Consider the following 21,555-nt stretch of genomic DNA (forward strand, 5'->3'; position numbering starts at 1 on the left):
TGGACCACAATGCCTTCCACATCACGGCGTAGGGTTACACCAGGGTTCTAACATGGTTTATTGCCTTCTCATGAGTCACATGTGGTAGGGTAGGAGTACTTCAGTAGCCATTTCAGCCCCAATTTGCCATATGTTGACCGTAACTTCTGGCTTCGGGTCTTTCCTATCGATGATTGTTTAAGCAAAGTTGTCCCTTTGTTAAGACCATGGCCAACTTCTCGGTCCACGTGCTACCAAATCCACCAGAAGACGAGGCCACGTTCCGAGAATATTCGAACAGATTGAGGACCCTACGTTTGAAGTCACTCCAAAGCGATCCAGATAAATGGATCTCGCGCTATGATAGCGAGATTCAAGAGCAACCTGAATTTTGGTGGAACAGGTTGAGGGCAGAGGGAGTTATTCATCACGTGCTCGTTGCAAACGCTGGCAACGACAAGTCGTCTGTTCAGTACCTACTGGAGGGACAATGGGTTGGATTTGTCGTTACCACGTGCCCAGCTCTCGACATGCAACCCGAGTATCACATTGCGGCCGTCTATATTGACCAGGACTTCCGTGGTCGTGGCTTGGGGAAGATCTTGATGCGAGAAGTTCTGAACACGGTCAAGGCAGAGGTCTCAAAAGCCACTCAGCCGTCCCCATACTGTACGATAGGTTCATTGCATGGAAATGAAGTTGCGGCCAGGTTGTATCAGTCAATGGGATTTCAAGTCACAGATCCGGATGAGATTGTCGAGAGAGCAGGCTATACCTACCACATGACTGCGATGAGCATGGATTTATGAAATGACCAAAGAGTTTCTTGCCATTGATATTGTCAAGTTCAAAGTAGTTAACATGAACAATTGCTTGTGACTGGGTTGCTGGACTCTTGTAGGACAGAAGATATGTCACGATGGTGTGATGTTCACGTGCTTGTCAAGTTTTAGGTCTGACGCGCCTGGAATAAATATTGTACCTGCCTAGATACATGAAAACCCTGACAAAGAAGGAACCAAATTCTCTGCTTTCGGAAGGCACGAGTCTAGGTGATGTCCTTGTCAAATCCCGAGATCCAATTTCAGTTGACTTGAAGGCGAAAGAATGTGTAAGACAGTGCAAAACTACCCCTTTCCCCTATAACGGCTGGTCAAAGCGTAATGAGTGGACAAGCTTCTTGTTGAGAGACGCGGTGTGATTAGAGATAAAGCGTTCAGTCAGCTGCAAGAATAATTGGGGGTGGCACGCCAGGGTGGCACTACCAACACGCCAACAACTTTACCTAAGGGAACTTCAGTCTCCTTGGCCTTGGCGCCCTCCATCGACCGGCTGGCTGCGAGTTCATCTTTGGAACTTCATCTACGTTAAAAGTCCTACCCATTACCTCTCAGCCCTGAACCTCACTCACACCGTCTAATTCGACACTGTTTTTACTGCGCCTATTCGCAGCCTAGTGTCACAGTCTTCTTATCCGGTAAGCACAAATCAATTCATCTGCCTGACTCGAGATCCCGTCCGCCGTCCAAGGACAAAGTGGCCACACATGTGCCCATCCGCCCGTATAAGGGAGGGTACAGATCACCCTCAATTCTCCTCAGGCCATCTCCATCAGTGCCGTCCTTCTTCCACACGATCGCCTGACCCCTCCTTCAATCAAACGACGCGACTTCAAAAATCTCACAACTGACATCCTCCCTGCAGACCGCCTCCCTTAATCCTATCCCTGAGCAAACCCGCCGCGAGTCGCAAAAATGGGTCTTACATTTTCCAAGTTGTTCGACAGACTATGGGGAAAGAAGGAAATGAGAATCTTGATGGTTGGTCTTGATGCCGCCGGAAAGACGACGATCCTCTATAAGCTGAAGCTCGGTGAAATTGTGTAAGTTGGTTATCAGCCCTCGCGGTTCGGCAAATGGCTAACCGGCTATCACAGCACCACTATCCCCACAATCGGTACGGTTGCTCTCAGCCCGCATCACCAACCCATCATACTGATCGTATCGTCTAGGCTTCAACGTTGAAACCGTCGAGTACAAGAACATCCAATTCACAGTGTGGGATGTCGGTGGACAGGACAAAATCCGACCTCTGTGGCGACATTACTTCCAGAACACCCAAGGCATCATCTTCGTGGTCGATTCCAACGACAGAGATCGTGTGGTTGAGGCTCGTGAAGAATTGCAGCGCATGCTCAACGAGGATGAGCTCCGTGATGCCCTTCTTTTGGTCTTTGCCAACAAACAGGATCTTCCCGTACGTTTCTCATCGACTCTGTTCTCTTGTATGAAGGGTTGTACTAACTATCCATAGAATGCCATGAATGCTGCTGAAATCACCGACAAGCTTGGTCTTCACAGTCTCCGACAACGTGCCTGGGTAAGCAAGCACCATCCTTCGGTTCTGCATGGATGCTAATTTTCATCTCCAGTACATCCAATCTACCTGCGCTACCTCAGGAGACGGTCTCTACGAAGGACTCGAATGGTTGAGCAACTCACTCCGCAAGGCCGGCCACAACTAAATACGCGGAGAATGGCGGATGGCCTGGATAGCGTCAAGATCAGCGGGATTTGCATACTCGGAAACCTGAACGAAGAGATCCACCATCTGTTCTCAGTCACATACAACCAATTTGCCAAGTTGCCTTTTCCTCCCTCTCCAGAATGTCCATGCAAGAATTGCAGTTGGCCTCGCAAGCCAGTGGAAGACAATATACTGCAACCAGCTTGTTCACGGTGAAACGCACTCCATCACGCATATGAACGATCTGCCTTTGTGTCTGGCTCTGTTACAAAGGTCACTTTGGGGGAGTTTGATCAAATAGTTTTTTGTGTGTAATTGCTGGCATAACCTTGGCTTCGGGGGTGGCAGACTCCGGTATCGTGCAGGAACTGAAGCGAGGGTTACGCAGGCAGTGAATAGAATTCGAGTTTTGTCCTGAAACCTCGAGATGACCTGCAAATGTCGATTTCTGGTTGAATAAGAGCTCTGGTGTTGCTAACTAAGTATATATTTTAGGCATCACACCCCGTAACTGATCCAGATATCAGTCTCATTTGAGGCGTATCTCGACAGGAGCACGTGCTACTTGGCTGTTGTTGACTCTATCTACTTGAATCCTCGTCATCTGTCCCATGCGAGAGGAGTCAAGTGTCCACTGCACGCTCCGGTCACCCAGGCTCCTACGAGACAAGCCATTGAAAGAGCCTCAGTGGAGAGGTGTTGTTGGCCAAGGGAATTAGGCAGGGAATAGGCAGGGAAATAACGGCTGTGCATACGACTATGTATTTCGCCTCGTGCGACTAGACTCCGCCGCAACGTATGACGATTAGTGGGACTCGCAGCGACTGGTAGTTGTAATTCCATTTGCTACCACGACCAACATCATTTCAGTCAATAGACTACGAGTACACGCCTCCACCATCACAATCACTCTTCCTATTCACGGCGCTGTTTTCGGTCTGTTGACCATCTCTTTCGTTCAGTCGCTCATGTCTTCAGCAATCACCCGATGATTCTCCCTCGTCTCTGCTTGAGTGATCAACACGACTTCCCCAACCTCCCACCGACGGAACCATCCTTTCTCTAGTCACCGCATCTACTCTGGCTTTCGCCTGTTGACAGCAGTGCAAGGAGTCGACGAACAAGTCAGAATTTCTACTTCACCTATCAGCCATGCCTGCTCCTCCACCTCCCCCTCCTCCTCCGCCGCCGCCGCCGCCTCCTCCCCCAGGAGGTGCTGGTGGCCCTCCTCCTCCACCTCCACTCCCAGGCAACTCCTTGCCTTCGGCGCCGCCGAAATCTGCTATGAAAGGAAGGGTATGTAAAGAGAACACGTGGGAACTTGGAACAAGGCGCCAGAATACCGCATCCCATATCCACGATCATCTACAATCTCACGAATCCGTTCTGACTATGTATAGGATGCACTACTTGGTGACATCACCAAAGGAACAAGACTGAAGAAAGCTGTCACCAATGATCGTTCTGCACCACAAATTGGCGGTTCTTCTGGAGGAGGTGGTGGTGGTGGGCCTATCGCTGGCGCACCACCTGTTCCAGGACTGAGACCACCCGGAGGACTCGCTCCACCAGTTCCTGGAGGTGGTTCGAGTCGAGGGCGCAGCAACAGTGACAGTGGTGGTGCAGATGGTGGGTCTGGTGCCTCAAATATGGCGGGTGCGCCTCAATTAGGAGGATTGTTTTCGGGAGGAATGCCAAAGCTTAGAAAGACTCGAGGCGGAATAGCCACAGGTGCTGATGAAGGGCCACACTCGGATTCCGAGGCGACAGCACCACGACCTCGAGTCCCTTCCACTTCAGCGCCTCACCCGCCAACAATAGCGGCTCCTCCTGTGCCTGGTTTCCGACCACCGTTGCCAGGATCCAGCGATTCGAGTCTATCAACGTCAAGTCCTCTTGCTGGTCCCAAGAAGGTGCCTCCCAGACCGACGTCAAAGCCTTCAAGCATTGCAAATCTCGCTGCTGGAAAACCACCTCCACCTCCACCGTCGTTGAGAAAGGTCAGCATGGGAAATTCGCCGCCTGCTCCCCCTCCACCACCACCACTATTCTCTACTAGCCCTGCTCCCCCAGCTCCTCCGCCACCGCCACCTCCATCAAACAGCACCGCTCCCGCTGCACCACCACCGCCCCCTCCACCACCATCGATGGCTAACTATGCTCCTCCGCCCGCTCCTCCTCCTCCCCCGCCTCCTAGTATATCAGCACCACACGCCCCTGCACCTCCGCCTCCAAGCATATTAGCGCCCGGCGCACCTCCTCCACCCCCACCTCCTATGCCTGGTCCATCTGCACCCAGTTCGAGGGCGCCAGCGCCTCCTCCTCCTCCCCCGGGCCCTCCACCACCTCCACTGTCCCCGCCTACAAATGGCTCTTCTGGAATGGCATTGAGGGCCGCAACCGCTGCGTATGGGAGACAGTCCTCTTATTCAGCGAGTGACGCGCCTCCTTCCCCTACCTCACCACTATCGCCGCCTGCATCTCGAAGAATGTCGCAACTACCTTCAAGGGCGCCTCTTGATGCTAGCTCGTATACATTGACCAATGGTAGTGGTTTCGGATCACCTGGACGAGCCGGGTCCAACAAAGTGGAAGACAACCGTTGGAGGTTTCAGGATGACAGTCAGCTCCCTCCGCCGCGACAATTTACTGGTATTTCAAAAAGGTATCGAGCTGGAAGGGGGAGTAGTGTTCCGCTAGACCTTGCAAGTCTTGAGTGAGGTCATATGGTGATGGCGGCTGAGAGTTCATCATTCGATCAGTTGCACGGTCCCCAGAGATGTCTACAGCAGGAAGGTGGCTGAGAGGGCGTCCACGCCTGCATATAGCCAACACCGGCGATGCTTCGTGATGCCCACTGAATATCAGAACCATGAAATACCATTTCTCCTGGGCCTTGTCCCCACAGAACATCTGCGATGGCCACAGAGTGCGAATCTCATAAGGCAGGTTTACCTGTGGCCATCTTCACCACCACAAATAATGACATCTGCTTCATCGGGTCAAGTCAGAAGCCAGTCTGATCTGCTCTCCATCCCGGTCCAGCAGCTCCAATGTTTCCTTCGCCCTTTATCATCGACGAGGGCATCTCTGCCAAGGTATGGCGCAACATGCACTCAGTTATGCAGGCAGGACGACCCTCGTGTGGGATGGCAGCATATCAACAACATTTTGTTCTGCGAGGCATCCATATAAGCGAAGGTCGTTAGGCTAGGATTGATGGTGAATCAGGTAGACTCAAAAGAATTTTGCCCAATTTGATTCACCTTTCAATACACTGGATTGAGACTTGACTGTGAGATGAGATGATGTTCGTGAGAGTGACGACAATACTGAGAGGCAGGGGGTGTCTACGTGTTTGTCGTCCACGTGTCTTTCCCATTCATCCTATATCATTGCAGTATGAGCATCTGCTTACTACTAATGATCTAGATTTTCAGATCAACCTCGCTCTCCCAGATCAGCCACCTTCTACCTCACCCTCAGTAGCCACCTCCTCTCAAGACATAAATACCTTAATCCACCACCCTCTTCTCCCTCTCCTCGTTCTTCTCGTCCATTACTTCTTCTTTCTACTCGCTCGCCAGAATTTCTCTCCGCTGACCCGTCCTCTTTCAATACTCATCATCTCCTCTCTTTCGTGTCTTGACCTACTTGGCACGAGTCCGCAAAATCCCTCTGCCTTGTCGTCTACATTTCTTCACTGAAGGCACGGGTCGCTCAATTGCCCTCGTCACCCATTCCAGATCAGTATCAATTCATCTTTCCTGATCCCGTTGTCCATTCCAAACCGCCGAAATGCCAATGACTTGGGACGAGAACGCTGACGCCCGGGTATGTCTGCTTCTCTTCCTCGCTCTCGATGGCTTGTCACCACGATCTTTCATCGTCGATTTCGAAAATCACTGAACTAACACTCCTCTTTCTTCTAACGACAGCTGTTCGCTGGTCTACTAACCACGCACGATATCACTGTGGACTACAAGAAACTGGCAGCGTTCATGGGCAACGGTAAGAATCCTCCTCTCGTCCCCTTCACACTCATTGTCAAATACGAATCTAACATCTCCATCACTTTAGGCTGTACCCCCAAGGCCATCACTCACCGCATCTCCAAAATTCGTTCTATTGCGAAGACTATCATCAATACCGGCAACGACAATGGTATGGGTACTGCTACTGCTGCTACTCCTACTCCTACGCCTACTGGAAAGCGTGGTTACACCAAAGCTACTACAGCCGCAAAGCCAGACTCAGAGGAACATCCGGCGAAGAAGCAGAAATGCCCAGCGAAGCCGAACAAGAAGACCAAGGCAGCTCCCGTCATGGCCAAGATTGAAGATGGCGACGACGAAGATTTTGAGCACGACAACAATAATCATGACAATTGGAATGGGAACTTCATCAAGGCCGAGAACTAGGATTTATGTCCAGTAAGGCAAGGAATTGGTTTTTCGAGAAGGGACTCCATTACCTGATAGGGGAATGGATTAATCGTTTCAGGACGAGAAGGGCTGGGCCTTACGATGGCTATGGTGGTGGGTTCTCTAACTAAGTTCCCTAGGTTGCTCCTGTGAGCTGGTCTTGAGGGTGGTAGTGGCACCTCAATGAAGAGAGATGGCTGGTCAATAACGGTTGGCTTAACGATATGGGCTTGTGTAGACCTGATGATGCTGCTGTTAGACACCATTAATGGTGTGACTAGTTTATTGAGCCATGGATTTTTCGTACCTACATAGGTAACGACTCGCTCCCCCACTGATTGGGGCTATAAAAAGGTCCTCTCGTATCATAATGATTCTCCTTCAGTGACTCTTAGCTATACGATAGGGAGAATACTGAATTCATGGTCAGAGTTAACTACTTGCTTAGTCATTTTTTTCTAGCAGAGAGAATCTGGGGTCTACAGGTAATACTCGAGATTACTAGCTTCTTGTTCAGTCCTTGTCATTATCCAACTGGTTGTCCAGACCTGCCACGCCTGATTTATCCCCGGCGTCGAGATAACCACAAATAACGCCATTAGGATCCCATTTACGTCGAATATCCATCAATCTCCTGGCCTGTTCATCACCCCAGAACTTTGTGGTCCTCACCTGAAGGTCGATGTCGCCGAGGTAGGAGCCGACCGAGTATTTCTTGACGTCGGCGATAATATCGCGCGTCCAGTTCATACACTTGGCGTCATCAACCTCGTCTTTGCAGATAGTGTACATGGCAAGATAGTGGTCAGCTTGTAGACTGAGGGCCATGTCTGGGAGACTTCGTCGGCTCCATGGAAACATGGGATTCCAAAAAGTGTAGGTTTCCTTGGATGGTGAGGTAGTCATGGCCTTTTCAAGTACAGAAACAACATCTTCGCCGTTGCGGATGTAGGCATTTTCGCAGTGGTAGCGATGGCCAGATGGGTTGGCGTGGTCCTGGCCTGCGTATTCGTTCGGTAGGTCCGTTTTCTGGCAGAACCAGTGGAGAACTGGATCGGATGGGAAAGAGTCTTCGGCAGGCTGGAGAGCATCCTTGGCTGAACCTTCGCTGTCTTTGAAGGTAATGAACAAGACCATAAGATGTAGGTCATCAAGTCCGGGAGGATGGGTTGAAATCATGACGATCTCCGTCTCATTGTCGAATGTCGGTGTGAGCTACTCGATGGGAGTATGCTAATTAGTGAACAGGACAAGCTAGGATGAGGTTGTCAAGCTGGCTTCTCACGTACTTCGAGGGCCCATTCAAAGACAGAACGGTATCTACTAGTCGGGTAAACGTACAGAGACGACCGCATTACCTTGGTCAGTGGCCTTGTCTGAAGATGAAACCTTGTGATGACACCCGGAAAGCCTGGTCCACATCCTCTGGCAGCCCAGTAGAGGTCAGTGTTTTGAGTTGGATCCGCTCGCAGCAGGCGGCCATCGGCGGTGACTACTTCAATGGCGAGGACTTGTTCACAAGCACAGCCCCAGTTCTAAATGGCACAGTCAACGACAGGAATAAGTTGTCTCGCCTTCAGGGAAATTCTCAATTCACTCACACGAGCATTCCAACCCACACCTCCGAGTAACAAGAATCCACCCACAGCTACATCTGGACAATGCCCTCCAGCAAACATGCGGCCGAATGGGCGTAGATATGCGTTCAATTCCGCCGAGGTGGTCGATGGCGAGACCTGAACGATGCCGGTGTCTTGATCAAGGGTCATTTCATGACAGTTACCCAAATCCACAAGGATGGAATTGTCCCTGACGCTGGAGGCTGACCAGTTGTGACCACCTGAGCGTACAGCGATACGGCACTTCCTTTCAATGGCGAGTTTGACCGCCTCGACCACATGGGCTGCCTCACGGGCTTCAACGACAGCGTCAGGATATCTGTTAGGCTGACGCTGGTTGAAGATTCGACCAACACGAGCTTTCTCGTATAAGTCGGGGTCACCTGTCCTCCACACAATTGGTAGGGTGTCCATGTTAATTGAGGGGGTTAGGGGACGGGCGTGTGCAAGCGATACTGAAGGAAGCTGGGTATGAAAGTATCAAAAGGACAGGCAAGAGACGTGAGAGCGAAAGAAGCAACTTATTAATTTTATCAAGGGATCATGGTCAAAGTTGACACGTATTTTGGACCTCGTATCAGCCTTCGGGTTCCCGCTCTGTGGATTGAGGGAGGTACAGATAGGGTTGACGGTCCCCTGCAGCTGAAATCCAGCCTCAGCCCATTTGACTGGTCATCCTGGATACATGTTGCTTTGGTTGGAGAGATTTATAGACCATTCTAAACTATCACAGACCCCAGATTCAGTTGTTGAAAATCTTTCAATGTGAGATTGGCAAGAAGGATTTGGTAGAGGAAGGTGCAAAGGACCAGCGATAGGCATCTCGGTGACTCGGCCACCGCACCTGCCCCCAATAGTGTCTGAACAGGGTCCTCGTGCTCTGATTGGTAGGTGGCCAACAGTCCACATGCATCTCAAACCTGCAGATGCACACAAGGAAGCTGCAACCTGACGCGATATTCGGAGGCCTGTTGCCTTCCTGCCTCGTGCATTTGATGCGGGGAACTTCAACTGCGCTTTTGTCAACTTCCAACTTGTTTTATCTCATTTGATTAACTTGACGACAACGACACCAACAAGCTTCCTCAACTACTACCGCGGCGTGTCGATATAGCATTTTCTCCTAGAACTGCCGGTCATCTCTATTCTTCCTCATGTCTCTGGCCTAATAATACTTCCTTTCACCTCAATGGCGAGGCTGTCTAATCCTTTCGCTTTCACCCGCGGTCCCGTCACCACCATCACCACCCTTATATACCTCGCCCTCCTCACCACACTCATTGTGATTCATACTGGAGTACCTTCCCCACCTCGATCCCCTACCCCCATTCATGGAATCAACCTGACCGAAGCATGGCAAGACCTGCAACTCCTCACCCCCGCTTACCATCCTTACAACAGCAGACGAAATGATGAGGTACACGATTGGCTTGTTTCAAGAATAGAGTCCATCATTCAAGATAACAAGGCCTCTGTGAATGCTGCTGCCGATGTTCCTGCAGTATACCTATTCCAAGATAACCTGTCAAATCTGACCTTTTCATCCGCCGGCATTCCACCTGCACCAGGTGTGAGCGTCTATTTTGAGAGTACCAACATCATCGTCTACATTCCCGGCACAGAAGACGATCAAAGCCAATGGTGGCAAGATCCAAATGCCAAACCGACCTCAAGAAAAGCCGTCCTGGTCAACGCCCACTATGACAGCGTCTCCACTGGCTATGGCGCCACAGACGATGGCGTTGGTGTCATCTGCGTCCTGCAACTCGTCAAGTACTTTACAACCCCAGACAACACTCCGAAGAATGGTGTGGTCCTGCTCCTCAACAATGGAGAAGAAGACTTCCTCAATGGCGCCAGTGTGTTCAGTCAGCATCCCATCTCCAAAGTCATCGGCACTTTTCTCAATCTCGAAGGTGCTGGTGCAGGTGGCAGGGCAACTCTGTTCAGAAGTACCGATGAGGCTGTAACCAGGGCCTACGCCAAAAGCAAATACCCTTTCGGTTCGTCGACATCTGCAGACGGTTTCAATCGAGGTCTCATCAGAAGTCAAACCGATTATGTCGTCTTCAATGGAAAATTGGGCTTCCGAGGCCTCGATGTCGCCTTCACGGAGCCTCGAGCGAGATACCATACAGATCAAGATGACGCTCGTCACACCAGCTTGAGTTCCATCTGGCACATGCTTAGTGCAGCTGTCGCTACCACAAAGGCTTTGACTTCAGCTGGCCATGAGACAAATCTTGACCCAGATCACACTCCAGGCCATTCCGCCGTGTGGTTTGACCTTCTCGGACGAGGGTTCGCCATTCTTCGCACTCATTCCTTCTTCTCCCTCTCCGTCACCCTCCTCGTCGCAGGTCCGATCTTCCTGCTAATCACCATGGCACTCCTCTACCGTGCTGACAAGTTCTACCTCTTCTCCGGCTCTCGAGCGTATCACCAACCAAATGGCGACGACGCCATTCACCTCTATGGTTGGAGGGGCTTCTTCCGTTTCCCCGTCATTCTCCTCGTTTCTTGCGCTGCTCCTGTTGCGCTTGCCTATCTCCTCTTCAAGGAAAATCAATTCATCGCTCATAGCAGCGAGTGGGCAGTGTGGAGTACCATGATATCATCGTTTATTATTGTGGCTTGGTTCTTCTCTAGGACCGCTGACTTTACCCGGCCCTCGTCCTTGGTACGCGCCTATGGCTTTTCATGGCTCTGGGTAGGCTGGTGGGCTCTTCTTGTTGTTTCCACCGTCTTTGAGCGAGACTTTCATCTGGTGGGCACCTATTTTGTCCTAATTTATGCCGCGTCCGTCTGGCTAGCCACCTGGCTGTCATATCTCGAGCTTTTCTCCTTGCCCAAGAAGTCCGCATACTGTCGAGGAAAGGTCGGCGAAGAATACTTCTCGTCAAGCTCTAGAAGCCCATCTCAAACCCCACGTCCTGAATCCTCTGCAGAACAAGGCATCGAGCCTGACGGATTTGAAGAGGACGATGACGACCCAACTGAGAGGACGAGCCTCCTCAAAGGCCGCGGCCGACGAACTTTCAAAGGTTATGGACGCCAGCCTACCGAAAGCCCCGCTGCTTCCTCCAAGGAAGAAAAGACTAGTTCATACGAAGAACAAGAATGGAGCAAGTCCCAGTGGACTTCGTGGTGGTTCCTTCAGATCCTCGTTCTTGTACCGATTAATGTCATCATCATGGGACAGATCGGTCTCCTAGTGACCTCAGGACTCCATCAGACAGGCCAGGATGGTAGCTCCATGTTCTTGCTCTACCTTCTGATGGCCATTACAACCATCTGTCTCTTCTCTCCAATTGTTCCCATCCTGCACCGTTTCACCTGGCATGTTCCCATATTTCTTTTCCTGGTCTTGATTGGTACTCTCATCTACAATCTGATCGCCTTCCCCTTCTCTGCTGAGAATCGGTTAAAGGTCTACTTTCAACAACAGATCGATCTCGAGCACGGAAACAACTCGGTATTCCTCCAGGGAGTACCACCCTTCACACAAGCTGTCGTTAAGAATCTACCCAGTGCTGCCGGGCAGGACCTCGGTTGTTTCATCACAGGATTCGCCAACAATTTGGAGAGATGCAGCTGGACTGGTACCCCACCGTTGGTTGCTAATGGCCCGCCAGACACATGGCTCACTTTCAACACTACTCGGGTCAATGGTAGTGACAGTGACAACAAGGCCCGATTTGTTATCTCAGGTAAGAACACTCGAGCTTGCAAGATAGTGTTCAACTCCCCTGTCAAAGCCTTTAATGTTGAGGGGCAGGGCCCTAGGGACAAGAGGTTTCAATCTGTCCCAGAAGCTGGCAGCAATGAGATACGCCTCTGGTCTCGGACGTGGAAGCGGACGTGGATCGTCGATGTGTCGTGGGACACGCCCGAGGCTGAAACTGGCACCATGGACGGCAAAGTCGTTTGTCTCTGGAGTGACGCCAATCAGAGCGGTGTGATTCCTGCCTTTGATGAAGCATCTCATTTTGCTCAGGACTGGGTTGCCATTACAAAATTTGCTGATGGGTTAGTGGAAGGGTACAAGCTATTCAGTGTTTGATTATGGGAAGGATGATGTTGATTGTTATGAGGCTGTTGGCATTGTTGGTGTCATTGGATGTATTCTTATTGCCATTGATAGATTGTGGCAAGTTGGTAATGTCATTGTTGGGTGTCATGAAAGATGTTTCGTTCAGTCTTGGCCAAAGTGTGTGATGGAATGTCTGGCAAGGGACCGTCTTGACTCTTGCCTAGGTCTAGCTAGGTACATACGGAGTATATGTTCCTTCAATGCGTGCATGCATGATACTATACTATACTATCCACCTGCATACAGTACAGTACCATACAACCCCAGACCAAAGAGTGGTTTGATATATCTCATGATCGTGGTCATTCATTCAATGGCAACCTTTGACAATTACCATCTCATCTCGTCTCACATCTCACGTCAGCCAAAAGCACAAAACGGCATTCGCATCCACATCCACATCCACATCCACGTCCACATCCACATTCCATTTGTATTCGCATTGACCTCCAAACACACCTTCCATCTTCCATCTTCCAGCTTCTTCTCCACGTTCTGCTCCACCTCCATCTCCACCGGGTCCGTTGGCTCAATACCATCGCATCGCATCATATCATATCTTTTTGGACATCGATCGGCTCTTTCTGATTTGTTCTGCTTTTGCTTTTGCTTTTGCTTTTGTTTTTCCTTCTGGTTCCGGTCATGATATGGCCAACGGATCTAGGCCACTGCCGAATCAGGCAATTGTCACTCGTGGGACTGAAAGTAGGACGACAATATCTCCAAAGTCCCATATGTCGGATCTTGATCATATGGTCTGAAGGTCGATTCAACTAAGTAGTAAACTAGTAGGAGCCGACACATAAGGGTCATAGGTATGAAGACCAGAATATTTCGAAAAGGGTCCGAATTTTCGATTTCTTCTGGCCTGGCCTGGCCTCTCCACCATTGATGGTTGGAGTCGAAAACGAGAAACGTAGTAGATGTGGAGAGTGAGCTAGATGGAGATTTCAAGTTTGCTTTGGCAGATTTGCGGTGGTCTTGCGTCGATGGGAGAATCCAGAAGAAAAGCTAAACGAAAGCCAGCAACTCGATTTACCAGGTTCAGCTGGTCAATTCACATTAAGACCGAACCAAAAGGTTTCTTTTGGTCGAGACATGGATTTCTCCCAGTGGAGAACGGGTTGTGCCGTTACTTTCTCCCTCTCCCTCTCTCTCTCTTTCTCTTTCTGTGCTTACGGCGTGATTTGTAATGGTGCACTGTCGCATTGTGCGATATACATCTTTTCAGTCTGGAGAACAACATGGCAAAACGGTTTCCTCGTTCGTCAAGGTTGTTTCTGTCCTGGATCCTCGGCAGACCTCGAGCCAGAGTCTTCAGGTACATTGTCATTGTCATTGTCACTGCCGGGCAGGCTTTTGTCGAGCCCAACTGACTCCGATGAAGATGTTTCAGGCTTGGACTGGGTCGATGAGGAATCCGGTGTATTCTCTGACTTTGCACTGTCTTGGGCAAAGTAAGTTGAAGGCCCGTCGTCCGGTGACTGTTCGCCGCCTTCGGATGAAACTAAGGCGGCGGCGGCGGCGGCAGCAGCATCATCTGCGAGTAATTTGTCCGGTGGACCATCCTTTTTGTCCTGAGAGTGTGAGTGTGAATGTAGAGCTTTACATCTCTGTTGTCTTCTTTTCTGATGTGTGGTTCTGGAAACATGACGGTTAATGGCCGACTTTTGCGCCTTTCGTGACCCTTCACCTTGAGTTGTACCTTGGAAGATGAATGTCAGTTCAGATGGATGTTCGGCCATTACCGAAACTTAACCCAACTCTGGAACTGATTCAAGTCTTCTGGCCTTGAGCATGTAGTTATGTATTATATTAAAGCCATATTCAGCTAAATGCTCGTTTCTTTCTTTGAACGGGGGCCATTATGCGCTGATACAACCTCAAATAGAAAGGCGCTTAACAAGGGTATCTGGAGGTCCGGTGGCAATTTTTGTTGTATCCACCCTGGGTACTACTACTTACCCTTAGGCTATTACTCATGTCTGACACAACAACCGATGGTTTTTTGTGTATGCTAAGACCAGCCCCTAGCTCTTACGACTTCCTGATTCACTCGGTTTCCCATTCATTTGCCGTGAAAGAAAGTGGGGATAGATCATCATCTGTACCAGTTGGTCATGGATCAGAGATCATCTTCAAGGATCCAGTCCATCGGCACTCTTTTGTCGAACCGTGCTCGCCGAGTCGTCACCTGCAGCAACCAATGAGTGAGATGTGTTTGCATCTTCATTTTCAGTTGCCACTTTGGTTGAGCTTGACAAGCGATTGTGCGTCAAACCAGTGTCCTGCATCGTGGAATACCAAGGCTCCATCGCCTCAGTTCCCAACCGTTTGCTGGTTGTAGAATCCTGGATTAAGTCCGAATTGACAGAAAAATACAGAAATGCTGGATACGTACACGTCTTAGCCATTGATGCCACGTTCTGATTAAATGTCTCTTTCTTGGTGGGGAAGGTAGACTGCATAAATGGGCATCGAGTCAATGCCGCTCTTATCCCAGATTAGAAGTCGGAGACAGCATGAAGAACGATCGAGACCTGCTGAAAGGTTGGGGTCGGGGGCCGGGCCGCACGAATATGACCGCCACCCGGAGACGTTCAGCCGGATACGTTCAGCCTTATCTGTGATGCAGGAGAAAATTCGCCTTGACCATCGACCGAACAGTCGGATTATTCACCCCAACCCGGATATTGTCTGCCCAAGCCATACCTGCTGTCCAATTGCTGAAGTGGGCAGTCGTCAACAACCAGTGGTCTTCTCAAAAGTGGTGTGCTGGATTTCCTATCTACAACCTTCCGAGTATCATGGGTGGCATGATCACTTCAAAGGTAACCTCGCTAATCGATCGACCGCATGGTATTGCATCATTACCCATACCGAATGAGAATGCGGCTATATCGCAGCGACGTCTCTTGCGCATGGTTACTCAGTGCCAAGTATCATTGATTCCCTGTCTCGGAATAGGACGCGGCTACTGAGACCAGCAATGCCAACTGTTCGCATCGAGCGAGTGACGGGAATGATAATCATTTGCCTTTTGCGACAGTTCATCGTGGCGGCGATCCACGGTATATTTTGCATGCAGCGTGAGGATAATGCCACCACAATGTGGTGAAGTGCAGGGTCCTATGCCCAGTGGTGGGCCGTTCGGAAAGCGGTAGACGAAGTCCGAATTAACCACGCCTCCTGTTTGGCGATCCTCATCGAGATCTGAGGCCAACTTCATATCCAGTCCCAACCCAATCCCAGTCAGGATCGATGGCGCTCGAGTGGGACACACAGGTATGTGCGCTCTGGCTGGAGCGAGATCTAGCTTGCCATGGGAGAAGTCAGAGCCGAAAGTACGCGAAGGTTGGTTTCGCCTTGTGGCTCAGACGAAAACGTATATGGGCTTCATCACGAAGATCCTGGTGGCCATGAGTCCCCATTTCTCGACTACGTATTCTGGCGTAATTTAGCCAATGCTGCAGCGACACCATCGCTCAGTTCTGGCTCATTCCGCGAGACAGCTTTGACAATCTCTGGCTTTTCGGCATCTGTGAGTTCTGACTGTGCTTCTGCAAGAGCCATTAGGGCAGCTTCATCGTCGGCCTCGATTTCATCGTTTTCCATCTGCTCTAGACGAGAACGTTTTCGACTCGTGAGAGCATCAACGTCTTGCGGCGGCCCACTGACAGAGTTCTGATTGCTCAATGTCGGGGTAGTGCCAGCGGAGATAGAAGGAAAGTGTGGTTCTTGGCCACGAGGTGTACCATCGGCACTTGAGAAAAGAGAAGACTCCTGCCTAAGCAACGCAGCACTAGACTTGGCTGCCCTTCGCACCCGGAATGGCTCTCGAACCGTAGTTGTCCATGCTCTAATCTTCTTCTCACCCCAGCCGGGCACCAATGCTAGTTCTTCTGGCTGGGCATTAACTGCCGCCCGAAGCGATCCAAAATTGGAAATTAAGCTTGCTGCATCGGTCTTGTTAATAGTGCGTGGGGTTGTAACAAACTCTGTCAAGCTTTCCTTGTAGGTTTCAGCCTGGTGAGCTCGTATTGAGGAGGCAGACGCATGCTCATAGGACTTGAAAAGCTCAAGGTACCGACCAGCCTCCTGGGATGACCAACAGAGGACCAGGGTCAGGTTGTTGATCATGGAAGTTTTGGACAGTTCTTTCAGAGCTTCTTCGTGGTTGGTGATGTCAACCATCGTAAGCAAGATACGGAGATTATAAAGCTTCCCCAGCTGGCGAATACGACTGTATACATACTCTGGATGTAGTCGATGGTACTTGAGGGATAAAAAGAGTGCACATGTGGTGGCACCCAAAACATAGTCGCAAGGGATGTCAGAATATTCCCACGGTAGTGACTTGACATGGTTTAAGATTGGGTTGCCTTTTTGACGGGTAGAGACCAGGATTGCCGAAGGTCCTTGTCTCGATGGTAGAGCTTGAGGTTTCGGCTGAACAACGGTTGATGTTGAGGGAGCATTGCTTGCCGAATTTCTGGCATGTGCTTCCCCGGAGGCTTGCTGGAAGGCTGACTCTGCGGCAAGGAACTCGACATCGTCAAACTCCTCAGCCATCTTCAAATCATTCAACAACCAAGTCTCCCACCGGACGACCGAACTCGAACTACTGCGAGTGAAAGAAGACGAGATAACAATTTGGGAGAATGCTGTTTCTAAATATCAAAATGATACGCCACTCGCGCCTTCTAGGTTAACATCAGGAAGGTGCCAAGACTTAATGCGCTAACTACTTAAGGATTAGTCACTATCTACTATGAACTTCCACGTGAAGCAAATGTTACGAAACCTCAAATCCTTCATATCCATTCGCTCTGACGTCCTCAATGGTCTTCTTGTATCGTGGAATCCCACCGGCATAGTTCAGATGCTCTATCGGCTTGCCTGGTATATTTGCCCCGTTATACCAAGATAGTACTTTCCCGCGAGGTGTGTCGTTGATGAACTCGTTTACTAGATCTTTCCATGTCTCCTCAGCAGGCCTCTTAGCATCAATCTTCTTCCAGCCATGCTCACGCATGTCGCTAAGCACGTCGACTATCCAGTCTCCTTGTATCTCGATACAGGATGGACCATTCGAGAATGCTGTGGGGGCTTGAGGGCCGTAGGTACTGAAGTAGAGAAGGATGTTAGCTAGTATAGCCAGATAGGTGGAAATATAGATCATACAAAAAGAAGTTGGGGAAACCAGATGTGGTGAGCCCAAGGTAAGTCCAGGTGCCCTTGGCCCATTTATCACTAAGCAGTTGTTTGTTGACACCAGTGATCTTGATGTCCTTTAATCCACCAGTGATGGCATCGAATCCTGTGGCGAGGGCGATAACATCGAGCTTGTGGTAAGTTCCGTCTTGTTGGATGATTCCGTCTGAAACGAATTTAACCACCGGGTTGGTGCGAACGTCAATCACATCGACATTCTCCTATTGTGTCGTCAAGTCAGCAGGGTTGAAAGGAGCTGATATTGGATCTTACCCTGTTGAAATGATCATAAAAGTCCTGTTCTAGAGACAACCGCTTGCCTCCAAAGAGGTGTGGACGCTCAGTTGGTGCGAGCAGCTCCGCTTTACGAGGATCCTTCACTCTTTCCCTTACACGGTCTCTCCAAAAGCTGTACGCTCGAAGGTTGGCATCGTTATTCCTTGTCATGTCGTAGTAATTGTTCATCAGGAACCGGAAGCCGCCCTGTAGAATGCCTCTTAGTGTAAGAACACCACTTTTGAGTCAGTTGATACTCACCATCTTCCACAGTGTCCAGTAAAACTCTTCTCGCTCTTTATCGTCATGGTCAAATGTTAAGTTTTCTCTCCATTGATAGAGAAACCCATTGTAATAGTTGTTGCGATCAGCGAACCTCTCTTTAAGACCCGCTGCCAGCTCCTTCTGCTCCTCCTTGGTCATATATACCTGGTTCATAGGACACGCTAGGTTAGGAGTTCGTTGAAACATTTTCAAATTGCCTTCGGGGCCGATTTCGCGAGCGAACTGCAAGTCCAAACTCAGGTCAGAAATTGATCTCAGGGGATTCGGCTGGGAATCTTTTGGTATATGAGAGCCAACTGACCTCTTGAGTGATTTGAACACCGGTGGCGCCGGTTCCAATGACGGCTGCCCGTTTTCCTTTGACGTCAACGCCCTCCTTGGGCCAGAAACTTGAATGGTGGATCTCTCCTTGGAAGTCGTCCAGGCCTTCCCAATCTGGGAAATGTCGTTTTGCGGCAAAACCCGTCCCTGCCGTCCAGGACTTTGCAACGAAGACGCGACCAGTGTCGCATTTGATGGTCCATAAGCACCGCTCATCGTCCCAGTCAGCCGAGACGACCTTGCTGTTGAACACACAGTCCTTCTTGATATTGAGACGCTCGTCAACATGCTTGAAGTATTCCCGGAGTTCGTTGTGATCCGGGTAGTGTGAAGACCATGTCCAATCCTTATAAACCTCTGGAATTGACAGAGCATACACTGGGTACTGGCTATCAACCCGGGCGCCAGGATACCGATTCCAGTACCAAATGCCACCCAGATCAGAAGCAGCCTAAGGCGAGAATAGCATGATCAGCGCTGCATTCAAGTCTGCATTAGATATGGACACTTACATCAACGATCTTGCCTTTGAACCCACGCTCGCGTAGCTTGTATATCAGCCAGACGCCAGCAAACCCAGCTCCGACCACCACCATATCGAGCGGCTGTTCCAGGGTCCCATTGTCTTCTGCGTCGCCATTTTGGGCAGCGGTTTGAACACCGTCTGTGTGTCCATTGGCACGGCGGTCCTCTTCGCCAATGTCTCGTTTAAGACCCATAATTGATAGCAAGGAGAGCTGAAACTTCAAAGTGGAATGATAGAATAACAGACTTCATTGAATGATTTGGTTCTGGTAGTTATCTACCTTGTCTGTCGCGCAAGGTGGGGATTAAATGTCCCCCTTGTTCACAGACGCATGTCGTTCGGCATAGTATAGCCGTGTTGTTGATGGATGCGGGGGGTTTGAGCCGCTTCACCTCGGAAGACAATCCCCACTGGGGCTTCAGCCTTGGAGAAACACATACCAAGTCTGGAGTAGCGAGATGTGGAGAGTACTCCGTAGGTCGTAGTTCATGGAGAGCCACGAGGGGCGTTCTTCAGTGGTACTTTGAAGATGTCATCGTCCTCATTCTCCAACGCCTTAACCCCGCCTATCACATCCGGATCCGAAACATCAGTATAATAGCCACCTCTATGGGTTTTGATACATGATCTTGGCATTCCTTCCATGCCTCCTCATGATGCAGTGTTGTCGATCACTCATGCAGCCGAGCCTGAGCGGGAGGGCTCAGAACCAAGCATCGCGATCCACTCTGGTTACATCAAATCACATTTCCCAATGAGTCATTTTCTGCTTTTTGTAGGCTATCATTGAGTAGGGCTCGTCGACTGCACATTGTTGTCTTCGATGGTCTTGACTCGGTGCTGGGTACAACATAGTATCCGATATCTCTCCAGTCTGCGCACCGTTGGGCATACATCTATTCCTACGAAAGCAGTGAGAAGGTTGAGCTCGAGCGGGGTTTCAATGATGGAAGTTCAAAGTACAGGAAAGGGTGGATTGTCAATGAAGGAAGTTTTGCGCCAACGGCTTAAAACCAGCAAGCCAGCCGTCGCAATGGCGGCGCACAATCCGTTGGCGGCCAAGCTAGCCGCCGAAGCTGGATTTGGGGCAATCTGGGTCAGTGGCTTCGAGCTGTCAGCCTCATATGCAGTACCTGATGCCAACATACTTCCTATGAGCCACATCCTGGAGATGACTCGATCGATGAGACAGGTCCAAGACCTTCCACTGGTCGTCGATCTCGACACTGGGTTCGGAAATGCCGTCAATGTGGCATACATTATTCCACAGTTTGCAGCAGCTGGAGCCGCAGCAGTGGTGATCGAGGACAAGACATTTCCCAAGGATAGCAGTCTACGAGAAGGAGGCCGGCAGGTTTTGGTTTCCAGTGTGGAGTTCCAGGGCAAGATCGAAGCGGCGAAGGCGTCGGATTCGGTGCTCGTGTTTGCACGTACTGAGGCCTTGATCGCTGGTCTTGGTCAGGAAGAAGCCTTGCGTCGGGCGACAGCCTATGCGGAAGCCGGTGCTGACGCAGTGTTGATCCACAGTAAGCAACAGACCCCAGATGAGATTCTATCGTTTTGTCGAGCCTGGTCTGGAAAGGTTCCTCTGGTGCTGGTGCCAACGAGCTATCCTCAGCTTTCTTTCGACGACATCGGCCAACTAGACAAGGTTGGCCTGATTATCTGTGGGAATCACGCTATTCGATCAGCAGTGGCATCAATGCGAAAGACATTCTCCCAAATCCTACAGGATGGGGGAATCGCTGGTGTCGAGACGGATATTGCATCTGTATCTGATGTGTTTGCACTTCAGGGAGATGCTGAGATGCGAAAGTTGGAGAAGAAGTATCTTCGATAGACGATTTCGGCAACATGGCTTCTTCCCCAGATAGATACTCCGTTTCATTAGACTATCGGTAGAATGCGTCTATGCTTGTGACTGAGATGAATACAGTTTCGCCTTCGGGGATCTGATGGCTGCCAGATCTGACACCTCTTGCGCTCTACTGCTACATAGCTATTCTTTCTGATTCAGCATCCAAAGACACTGATTGATCACACTCACCAAACCCGTGAACATTGATGCATGGACGACCTTGCAGACAGGAGGAGCACGAACAGATCGCATGCTAAAGCGGCAATCGCCAAGAGTACTACTAACGGATCTGGAGAAGCACCAGTACACAGTCTAGCCTCTTACGGACAGGCCTCTAGATTGAAAGAGTCTGTGCAGTAAATTCTTGTGGGGCATTTAGTCGAGTAAAGTTGTTGGAGAAATTTTTGGACCGTTGCAAACAACTTTCTCTGAAC

General features: G+C 50.2%; 8 protein-coding genes across 8 annotated transcripts; 5 read left to right on the forward strand and 3 right to left on the reverse strand.

Annotated features, from left to right (window-relative positions):
• Positions 1-2: 2 nt before the first annotated feature.
• Positions 3-862, forward strand: PV10_08480 (uncharacterized protein). Its single transcript, XM_016373505.1, has one exon. It carries the CDS (start codon positions 207-209, stop codon positions 786-788), a length of 582 nt encoding a protein of 193 aa, XP_016220416.1. The 5' UTR covers positions 3-206; the 3' UTR covers positions 789-862.
• Positions 863-998: 136 nt separating this feature from the next.
• PV10_08481 (ADP-ribosylation factor) lies at positions 999-3,020 on the forward strand. The gene is made up of 6 exons (XM_016373506.1): positions 999-1,456; positions 1,684-1,861; positions 1,916-1,935; positions 1,991-2,235; positions 2,293-2,358; positions 2,411-3,020. The coding sequence occupies exons 2-6, from the start codon at positions 1,734-1,736 to the stop codon at positions 2,501-2,503; spliced, it is 552 nt and encodes a 183-aa protein (XP_016220417.1). The 5' UTR covers positions 999-1,456; positions 1,684-1,733; the 3' UTR covers positions 2,504-3,020.
• A 637-nt stretch (positions 3,021-3,657) lies between these two features.
• Positions 3,658-5,225, forward strand: PV10_08482 (uncharacterized protein; the record flags this gene model as incomplete). The annotated part of the gene is made up of 2 exons (XM_016373507.1): positions 3,658-3,801; positions 3,906-5,225. The coding sequence occupies 2 exons, from the start codon at positions 3,658-3,660 to the stop codon at positions 5,223-5,225; spliced, it is 1,464 nt and encodes a 487-aa protein (XP_016220418.1).
• Positions 5,226-6,303: 1,078 nt separating this feature from the next.
• Positions 6,304-6,926, forward strand: PV10_08483 (uncharacterized protein; the record flags this gene model as incomplete). Its single annotated transcript, XM_016373508.1, has 2 exons — positions 6,304-6,339; positions 6,444-6,926. The coding sequence occupies 2 exons, from the start codon at positions 6,304-6,306 to the stop codon at positions 6,924-6,926; spliced, it is 519 nt and encodes a 172-aa protein (XP_016220419.1).
• A 516-nt stretch (positions 6,927-7,442) lies between these two features.
• PV10_08484 (uncharacterized protein) lies at positions 7,443-8,962 on the reverse strand (the record flags this gene model as incomplete). The annotated part of the gene is made up of 3 exons (XM_016373509.1): positions 7,443-8,144; positions 8,219-8,464; positions 8,531-8,962. 3 exons carry the CDS (start codon positions 8,960-8,962, stop codon positions 7,443-7,445), a joined length of 1,380 nt encoding a protein of 459 aa, XP_016220420.1.
• Positions 8,963-9,591: 629 nt separating this feature from the next.
• On the forward strand, positions 9,592-12,863 carry PV10_08485 (uncharacterized protein). Its single transcript, XM_016373510.1, has one exon. The coding sequence runs from the start codon at positions 9,738-9,740 to the stop codon at positions 12,609-12,611; it is 2,874 nt and encodes a 957-aa protein (XP_016220421.1). The 5' UTR covers positions 9,592-9,737; the 3' UTR covers positions 12,612-12,863.
• Positions 12,864-13,848: 985 nt separating this feature from the next.
• On the reverse strand, positions 13,849-14,386 carry PV10_08486 (uncharacterized protein; the record flags this gene model as incomplete). Its single annotated transcript, XM_016373511.1, has 1 exon — positions 13,849-14,386. The coding sequence occupies one exon, from the start codon at positions 14,384-14,386 to the stop codon at positions 13,910-13,912; it is 477 nt and encodes a 158-aa protein (XP_016220422.1). The 3' UTR covers positions 13,849-13,909.
• A 93-nt stretch (positions 14,387-14,479) lies between these two features.
• Positions 14,480-17,270, reverse strand: PV10_08487 (uncharacterized protein). Its single transcript, XM_016373512.1, has one exon. The coding sequence runs from the start codon at positions 17,211-17,213 to the stop codon at positions 16,080-16,082; it is 1,134 nt and encodes a 377-aa protein (XP_016220423.1). The 5' UTR covers positions 17,214-17,270; the 3' UTR covers positions 14,480-16,079.
• Positions 17,271-21,555: the final 4,285 nt, after the last annotated feature.

The sequence above is a fragment of the Exophiala mesophila genome, assembly GCF_000836275.1.
Source record: "Exophiala mesophila strain CBS 40295 unplaced genomic scaffold supercont1.6, whole genome shotgun sequence".
Lineage (NCBI taxonomy): Eukaryota > Fungi > Ascomycota > Eurotiomycetes > Chaetothyriales > Herpotrichiellaceae > Exophiala > Exophiala mesophila.

What these genes read in the sequence shown, in the direction of transcription:
- PV10_08487 (XM_016373512.1), bottom strand. Translation starts at nt 17,213, where the DNA reads ATGGCTGAGGAGTTTGACGATGTCGAGTTCCTTGCCGCAGAGTCAGCC.
- PV10_08480 (XM_016373505.1), top strand. Translation starts at nt 207, where the DNA reads ATGGCCAACTTCTCGGTCCACGTGCTACCAAATCCACCAGAAGACGAG.
- PV10_08481 (XM_016373506.1), top strand. Translation starts at nt 1,734, where the DNA reads ATGGGTCTTACATTTTCCAAGTTGTTCGACAGACTATGGGGAAAGAAG. An exon ending in CACCACTATCCCCACAATCG is followed by an intron (nt 1,936 to 1,990) that starts GTACGGTTGCTC and finishes CGTATCGTCTAG; the next exon opens with GCTTCAACGTTGAAACCGTC. An exon ending in CCAACAAACAGGATCTTCCC is followed by an intron (nt 2,236 to 2,292) that starts GTACGTTTCTCA and finishes AACTATCCATAG; the next exon opens with AATGCCATGAATGCTGCTGA.
- PV10_08485 (XM_016373510.1), top strand. Translation starts at nt 9,738, where the DNA reads ATGGCGAGGCTGTCTAATCCTTTCGCTTTCACCCGCGGTCCCGTCACC.